The 8,864-nt window shown below is 52.4% G+C and overlaps 1 protein-coding gene and 1 long non-coding RNA gene across 2 annotated transcripts in view; one reads left to right on the top strand and one right to left on the bottom strand.

The window, feature by feature from the left end:
* Positions 1–562: 562 nt before the first annotated feature.
* Positions 563–3,034, bottom strand: LOC105555137. Its single transcript, XR_001008427.1, has 3 exons — positions 2,701–3,034; positions 1,393–1,506; positions 563–873 (listed from the first exon to the last, which is right to left on the bottom strand). It is a non-coding gene; the product is annotated as an uncharacterized LOC105555137 (long non-coding RNA).
* A 118-nt stretch (positions 3,035–3,152) lies between these two features.
* The window catches only part of WNT9B (wingless-type MMTV integration site family, member 9B), a 54,432-nt gene continuing 48,720 nt past the window's right edge, over positions 3,153–8,864 (top strand). The window contains exon 1 of the mRNA XM_012001925.1: positions 3,153–3,392. Within this exon, the coding sequence (XP_011857315.1) occupies positions 3,298–3,392 (95 nt within the window). The 5' untranslated portion in view covers positions 3,153–3,297. The remainder of the gene's footprint in view (positions 3,393–8,864) is intronic.

Genomic DNA, 8,864 nt, shown 5'->3' with positions numbered 1-8,864 from the left:
GACCCAACATAATGGCAGAATCCTGACCAGGCTGTCTTAGTGATTGAAGACTGATGGTGACGAGATGTTCCCAGCTCTCCTGCTTTTCTCAGACTGCTCAAAAGCCTTCCTCCTCTCATCCTCATCACCCACCCCTGCCTTGGCCTACCACAGCCTCCCCACCCCCACCCCCAGCCTTTTGCTATGCACATCAGAAAGTGTGGTAATGTGGGAAATCATATTTCCTTTCTTTTTTTTGAGACAAGGTCTCACTCTGTCACCCAGGCTACAGTGCCATGGCACAAACATGGCTCACTGCAGCCTCGACCTCCTGGGCTCAAGCGATCCTCCCACCTCAGCCTCCTGAGTGGCTGGGACCACAGACATGCACCACCGCACCTGCTAACTTTTTATTATTTGTAGAGATAGTGTCTTCTTCCTACGTTGCCCAGGCTGATCTCCAACTCCTGGGCTCAGGAGATCCTCCCCTCTCAAAGTGCTAGAATTACAGGCATGAGCCACCACACCTGGCCAGAAATCATATTTTCTGAATCCCAAATCAGAGCACATGGCATAACCAAAATATTTGTTCTTTTACTTTATTTTATTTTTTCTCCAGAATTTAAGAAAATCCGAAATGTAGTTTGGTCAAAGGTTGGACTTTTGGGAACATTTTGATGGCTAGTGTTGATATTTATCACAGCTAGAGAGGGCCGGAGGTGCTCCAGAAGGTGAGGCATGGGTTAAATCACTTTGAATCACACGGGGAGAAAGCTCATGTATTCATACCCCCTGTTCCATTCTCCTTCACTCCTCCTGAGGATCCTCAAAGAGAAAGTCTGTTTGGTCCTAATATGACTTCAGCACCTCTCCAACACTTGCTAAGATCCTTTTCTAATAAAGAGAGAAAGTCACACATTCAGAGCCTTTGCAGGGCCATAATGTCTGGTTAGAATGAAATCTCATTGTTGAAAATGAGTAAATCTAAAGTCTCCTTTTCAGTTGATGTTATTAAGAACAATGCACATCAGTGTAAAGAAAAGTGTTCAGAAAATAGCAGAACAGGTTGCATGCAGCTACAGAGTGGAGGTGGCATGGAAATCCCTGCAGTCTGGAAAACACCGGAACACGGGACAGCAGAGCTGAGGGCTTGCAGTCAGGGTGCCCTGCAAGTGCCAGTCTGTGTGGTCAGAGCATCTTGGTTGGCCGGAGACCCTGTGGGTGAGCGAGGCTAGAGCTGGCAGAACCCCAGAGCTGCACCTGGAAGCCACCTGGCTATGAGCTGAGATGACCCCCAGTGTCTGCTCTGCCTCAAGGTTCCAGATAGGCGATCTGGGGTGGCCCATCCAGCCTTAAGAGTGGGTTAGATGACAGAGGAGCCCAGCACTAGGCCCCTGTGACTCAGATACTGACGTTGGAGGTAGAGGTGGAGGAGGAAGCGTAACTGTCTTCCAGTTGTCCAGAAAGACTGGGCAAGGTCCTGGGTCACCTCTCTGTTCTAGGCCCGTCAGAGGCTTTCTTCAGGGTCTGGGAGAAGACCGGGGAGCCCCGGAGTGGTGGGATCAAGTTCAGACACCCCTGAGCACTGCTCTTGAGTCAGGCAGGTCAGGCCCAAAAGGTGCGTGGGCCTCAGGGAGCCACTTGTTCCCCTCCGGTTCCCCTCCAGTGAAGAGCAACAGAGGAGGGGACTGGGAAACCAGGGTTTCAGCTTCAGCTTTCTCCGGACTGACTGTGTGTCCCTGGACAAGGCACTCACCCCCTCTGGGTCTCAGTGTCCCTCCAGGTTGAAACTGCCAAATGAGTTCTTTGGGTTCTGTAGGCATTGATTGGATGCTCTGCCTCCCCGTGATCCCTGAGGCCAACACCCTTTGTGTTCCTGTCCCCTTTCAGGGCAGAGCAGGACACGTGTGCCAGAGCTGGCTGCAGGCCTCTGGCTACCCCAGCCTTCAGCAGAGGCTTGTCCTCCTAGGTGAGGGGCTGTCCATGCCCAGCCTCGTGAGGCCTGCATGGTTTTGGGCAGTGCCCAGTGGCACTATTGGCAGGCTCCAGGCACTAAAGGAAGAGGCCAAGACCCTGAAAGATGGGGGAGGAAGACAGGGAAGGAAGAGGTGCCTGCAGAGAGGGTGCCGGTGGCTGCCCCTCACGAATGTGCCAAAGGTTGCCAACTTGAGTTTAAGCCTTGGTTCCAGAACACAAAGGCCCCTCTCTGGGGGCCTTAACCCCTCGGAGCCCCCACCCCTGGGCTGGCTGAGCTGCCCCAAGGGAACTAGTCCCAGAAGGGCCTGGTTGTTGGCTGCGAAGTGGCTGGGAGGGAAGTTTTAATGATACACAACACAAGACACAGGGGGGAAAAGAGAGAGGGGGTGGTGGAGGAGAGAAGGGAGGCTGGGGGGAGAAAGAAAGGCCTCCTGCCAGGCGTGTTGCCAGGAGACGGCCAGGCAGCCAGAATCAGCCCTGCTCTTTTCACAGTTGGCTTTAAGCACCGAGAGAAAGCCCGGGCCATAAAGGGGGACATGTGTTGCTGGGTGTGTAAGGCTAGCCTCTGCAGTTAGGGGAGCCCCTGCCCCCGCCCCTGCCGCTGCACCGAGAGAGCCCCTTGCGCCCCCAGCCCTGCCCCCGCGCCTGGGGGTTATGGATGAACGATAGAGCTGCCGAGCAATGGAAAAGGCAGGGGTGGCCCTGGCCTTCCAATGCCGCAGTCACTTTGGGGGTGAAACTCACCAGCTGGGGCCCCAGGGAGCTGGCAGGGGCTGGCAGGGCGGGGAGGCCTGGGATTCCAACATGGCATGTCCACAGAAAAGTATTCCTATTGGCTCAGGACAGCCCATCCAGGTGGGGGGTGGGGGTGGGGGTGTCTGCATTTCTAGGAATCCTCAACAGGGCACTCAGAAGGGAGCTGACAAGTCCCAGAAACCTGCATTCAGGCTCCTGGTTCTTGTCACGGATGCCATAGTGGGAACAGCCCCCTTTAGGCTGCACCTTGGCACTTGGGGACTGTCCCTGCAGCGCAGTGACCACTGTGTCCCTGAAGAGTCCACCACACAGCCAGGAAAGAGCAGAAAGAGGGGGAGGGTTGTTGACAAAACAAGGACTCAAGGATCCTAGGCCCTGGCTGCCTATCCAGAGAGATGTCAGTTGAAGAGTGACATGGTACTCTCAATACAGAGGACGTCAGCAAACGGGGAAGCAGCGTGTACGTGGAAGCTGGGCCTAAGCCCTGACGGTTCACGTGAGCTCCCTGGGTGATGGCTCCTTCCATGTGTTCTTACATCCCACTGGAAGCAAGCTGCAATTTCTGTTGCTTCTTGTATCAATTGCATGAAAGGAAGGGCAGTTTCTTTTGATCCTCTGGCATGCCAAGGCCTGAGTGCCAGTCCTGGGAGCCTTACCAGCCCTCTAGGAAGAATCAGAAGGCGAGCGTTAGGGGGGAAGGGACAGCCAACACACCCCGATTCCCCACCTGGTCACCTGGCCGCCTGACTTCTCTTTGAGCTTTCGGAGGCACTGCTGGAGGCCAACCTGAGCTCAAACTCAAACCCCAGTCTCCTGCTCGGTGTGGTGGGCAGCCCTGCTTCCCCGGCTCACGGAGTGAATGAGAGTGTGTGTGAGCCAGTTCTGAACAAAATCAGGAAATCACTGTGTCTTCCAAGAAATCTTTGACTCTGTGCCTATGTGTGCACTGAGCTGTCTCCCAAGTGAGTGAGCGTCCTGGAAAACAGGCCTCCCTGGGGAAGAAGTGAGCCAGCCTGCCTGCTGGAAACCGCTAGGGGCTCCTGATCCGGAGGCTTACCTTTCCTCCAACTTCCTTCGCCTCTTTTTTCTGGCTGGAGTGTGTGGTTCTGCTAGTTCTGGAGTCTTTCCTGTCCCCATTCTGGACCATGTCCCACCCCAGGTATCAAGAATGGCTCATACCTGTAATCCCAGCATCTTGGGAGGCTGAGGCAGGAGGATCACTTGAGGCCAAGAGTTTGAGACCAACCTGGGCAGCATAGTGAGACCCTGTCTCTGCAAAAAATTTAAAACTAAGCCAGGTGTGGTGGCATGTGTCCGCAATCTCCTCTACTCGGGAGGCTGAGGGGACAGCATCGCTTGGGCCCAGGGATTTGTGGCGGCAGTGAGCTAGGATGGCACCACTACACTCAAGCCTGGTTGATGGAGTGAGACTCTGTTTCAAAAAATAAAAAAAGAAAATGACTTACTTCCAGAGGGGCCGAATCTCCATGAGGAGGTGACCAAAAGGGTAGATTTGCCGACCCTTAGGGGAAAGTGGTGTCCCGGGCAGTGACTGGAGAAGCAGGTGGTGCCTGGGTCTGACTGCAGGAGGGAGGCCTTCCGGGTTCTGCCTCCGGGAGAGGGCAGGCTGCTGGGGAGGGTGCGCATTAGGAGATGGAGAGATAGGCCACCAAAGAGCCCACTAGGGCACCTGGCAAGTTCTGCTAGGCCCGCCGAGGCATGGCTGGGCTTTACAACAGGGGGTACGGAGCTCCTTGAGTGGAAAGCTCCTCTCGCTGGCTTGCCCCTGATTTCATCCCAAGAACGGTCAACTCTAGCAAGCACATATACCTGCTGGGCTGTAGGTAGAGGCTCAGTCCGGTCCCTGAGGCTGGGCACAGGCTTGGTCCTTCTCACCTGTCCTCCCCTTCACTGTCCTCTGTCATACCCCTCCCCCATGCAGGGGAACCAGTTTTCACCCGGAAGGCTCCCTATGCCCTCTCACAACTCAGCACCCCTGTTATTCCTTCAGAACCCCTGGCCAGCTCCCCAAGGGCTTCTTCCCCCCTACCCTCATATACTCTTAGAGTCTGTGGCTTCTGTTTCTCTAGCTTGTTCAGGGAAGAGTCCCTGGAGGCCCACCTTACTCCCAGAAGCACTCCAAAAAATGGCCTCCCCCAGGCAGCACCAAACTCCCCAGATTGACCCTCAGTCTCCCTTCTTCTTCTTCTTTTTTTTGGAGACAGGATCTTGCTCTGTTGTCTAGGCTGCAGCGCAGTAGTGCCATCAGCGCTCACCGTAGCCTCCATCTCCTGGGCTCAAGTGATCCTACCACCTCAGCCTCCTGAGTAGCTGGCACTACAGGCACACACCACCACACCTGGCTAATTTTTTTGATTTTTAGTAGACAGATGAGGTCTTGCCATGTTTTCCAGGCTGGTCTCAAACTCCTGAGCTCGAGCGATGCTCCCACCTTGGCCTACCAAAGTGTTGGGATTACAGGCATGAGCCACCTCACCCAGCTCAGTCTCCCTTATTCTTAATGAGGGGACCATGAGTTAATCTCTCAGGTCCACCCTCACCTCCTCCAGGAGGCCTCCCTAATTTACACCCCTCCCTCTTTGTGCCTTCTAGCTTCTCATCAGTGTTGTCATTCCTGACCTAGAGTGGCCGTCAGCAGTTGCCAAGATTTGTCCCCAAAGCTCAGGGCTGGTGGTCAGGTGGGTTAGGGATGAGTTGTCAGGGGTTGGGAGAGTACCTCTCCTAATGCAATGAGGAACAGATCCAGCTGGGTTGGAGGGAAGGGAGGAGGGCCTGGGCCCCCTTAGCCCCCTTCACTCCTCACCTCTGCACCCCTGCCTAGACTCTTGACCAGGAAGTTGAGCTAAAGGAGAGTGGAGACAGGAGACAGGGCCCTTCTCTCTGGGATAGGACTCTCCCCATGGGGCTCTTCAGAGGTGGGGCCCCTGGGAGTCCCTGGACCTTAAAGGTATTGTGCCCACACATTCTGGATGGGGCCTGCGAAGATGGTCAGGGTCATAGTGCCACCTGCTGGGGCTCCCGGGAACAACAGCTGGAGAGACGCTGACATACGTGTGTGTGTGTGTGTGTGTGTGTGTGTGTGTGTCTCTCTCGGTTGTGGTGGTGGTGGGGTAATTAATAACACCTCACCACAGATCTTAAAATTCGCCTGATATTGAACCCTCACCCCCTTTCCAAGGAAGCAGCCAAAAGAGCGCAGAGGAAATGATACTGGAATTCAACTGGGGCTCCCAGGGAAAGCCAGGGCCACAGGGACAACATTGCATGCCTTGGAACTAGTGTTTTTTGAGCTTCATTCACGAAGCCTGGTTTCTAGGGATGGTTTATCTTTTCATGGACCTAGAAGGAAAGTGGAGATTGTTCTTTGTGCTTCTATGTGAAATGGGGTTTCAAGGGCAAAAAACAAATAAGCACTTTGGATATCTTTGTGTTTTATTACATTGATAAGAGGAAGAAAAGCATGTTACATTGTAAATGTCGATGATTAGAAACAGTCCAAGGTGATCATTGTAATGTCAATTTCTGAAGCAGATGGGAGAAATAAGTAGGATAATGAAATGAATAAGCACGGTGCCTCTCACTTGCTAAATACTCTGCATGTTGGGAAATTCATTGATAAAATGAAACCCACTGTAGGGAAAGTGATTGGCCTTCTTGGCAAGCCAGGCTGGAGGTGAGCAGGGTTGGCCAGGGTCATGGGGTGATGTCTTGGTTGGAAGCCACCAGGTGACCTGTGTCCTGCTGGGACACAAGTATGCTGCTCAGTAACTCCCTGGGATTATTTTTAAAAAGCTAGATGTGTGAATAAAGAATTTGGGGGATTACATTTTTGGTTTGTAAATGAAACCTTTGCTTTAGGAAGAACTCAGCATAGGACCCTTGCAAGTATTTCTTTTTTCTTTTTCTTTTTTTTTTGAGACAGAGTCTCGCTCTGTCACCCAGGCTGGAGTGCAGTGGCGCAATCTTGGCTCACTGCAACCTCCACCTCCCGGTTCTAAGCAATTCTCCTGCCTCAGCCTCCCAAGTAGCTGGGACTACAGGTGCCCGCCACCACGCATGGCTAATTTTTGTATTTTTAGTAGAGATGGGGTTTCACCATGTTGGCCAGACTGGTCTTGATCTCTTGACCTCATGATCTGCCCGCCTTGGCCTCCCAAAGTGCTGGGATTACAGGCATGAGCCACCGTGCCTGGCTGCACCTTGCAAGTATTTCACATGACATTTGTTTTGCCCCCTTCATCCCTTTACTTATATAACCAAACTCCACCTGCAGTGACAAGGCTGGCCTGATAACCTACCAATGTAGCCAAATGCAGATGCTTCTTAGGCAGAATTTGGAGAATAAATGGGAGAATATTTGGGGGGCTGAAGACTGGGACTGATGTTGGGGAATCAGCAAGCACCAGGCCACCATCTTGGTGTATGACATTTGTTTCCCCATCGAATCCTCACTAGAACCCTACACAAGAGCTGCCGCTTCCACCCTCGTTTTACAAATAAGGGACTTGTGGCCCAGGCAGGCTGTGTGACCTGTCTGAGGTCAGAGTCCTGATAAACGCTAGAACTGGGATGTGAACCCAGAGAGTCTGGGGTGACTCCAAAGGGCTGAGGCTGGGAACATAGGAAGGTGGTGATGCCCCTGCTGGGAATGTGCCTGGGGGAAGGTTTGGAGGGATGGCTCATGGTCAGTGGGATTTAGTTTCCCACTCACCAGGCAGAGGACTGACCTGGTATGTGCTTTCAGGGCTGACATGCACAATTGTGCATGTTGTGCACTGCAAAAGGTTACCCCACATATGAGGACACTGTGCACATCACAGCCATATTTGCAGTGACTGTTTTCTGACAGTTGGAAATAAAGTGCCTGGAAGAGGAGGGACCTCTTTCTAAATCACTTAGAGGGGCTTCATGTGTGGGCGGCCTTTTCCACATGTATATCACCATCTTCCTCCACCCAAGGGAGTGAGCAGGTACTGGGGCAACTTCAGGCCATTGCTCCAACCCCTGTGTTGAGGGGGCGGAGGAAACTTTTGCATTTTCTGCTCCCTCCTCACTTCTCCCAGAGGTCATGGGAGGAGCAACAGACAGCAAAAGCCTTCTCTGTGTCACTGGCCCTGCTGTTTTTTTTCTCTCTGAGGCATCTGGACGAAGATTCAGGCTCTTGCCATCCCTGCAGGAACAGGATTGCATAAGTGGGGAGGGAAGGAAGGAGAAGAGAGGAAGAGTCCAGTGGGTCAGCAGGTCAGAAGAGATAGAACAGGGACTGCCTTAAAAAAAGAAAATCATAGACCAAGTGTGGTGGCTCATGCTTGTAATCCCAAGTCTTTGGAAGGCCAAGGCAGGAGGATCACCTGAACCCAGGAGTTCAAGACCAGCCTGGGGAACATACTGAGACCCCATTTTACAAAAAATGAAAACATTAGCCAGGCATGGTGGTACTTGCCTGTAATCCCAGCTTCTCAGGAGGCTAAGGCAGGAGGATCGCTTGAGCCGAGGAGGTCAAGGCTGTAGTGAGCCATGATGGTGCCACTGCACTCCAGCCTGGGCAACAGAGCGAGACCCTGTCTCAAAGTAAATAAATTAATTTAAAAAATTAAAAATAAAATGTAAAAAGTACATATACACACACATCCACTTATATGTAAAATGTCATAGGTCATTTGGGTTGTTGTAACAAGCATTTAAGTATATCAAGTATATCAGCCTTCAAGCAGATGCAGTCCATAAAAATCTGGGTTTACAAAAACAGATAGTTTGGCATAGAGGCCTGGGCAGAGAGAGGGGATTAGTCACCATATAAAATGGTTTCCAGGGAGTCGTTTTCTTTTCTAAATAATTTTGTTTTGTTTTTTGAGATGAGTCTCACTCTGTCGCCCAGGCTGGAGTGCAGTGGAGTGATCTTGGCTCACTGCAACCTCCACCTCCCGAGTTCAAGCCATTCTCCTGCCTCAGCCTCCTGAATAGCTGCGATTACAGGTGCCCACCACACCCAGCTAATTTTTGTATTTTTAGTAGAGACAGGCTTTCACCATATTGGCCAGGCTGGTCTCGAACTCCTGACCTCAGGTGATCCACTCGCCTCGGCCTCCCAAAATGCTGGGATTACAGGTGTGAGCCACCACACCTGGCCT

The sequence above is a fragment of the Mandrillus leucophaeus genome, unplaced genomic scaffold, assembly GCF_000951045.1.
Source record: "Mandrillus leucophaeus isolate KB7577 unplaced genomic scaffold, Mleu.le_1.0 Scaffold670, whole genome shotgun sequence".
Taxonomy (NCBI): domain Eukaryota; kingdom Metazoa; phylum Chordata; class Mammalia; order Primates; family Cercopithecidae; genus Mandrillus; species Mandrillus leucophaeus.
This window is presented reverse-complemented; position numbering and strand designations above follow the sequence as displayed.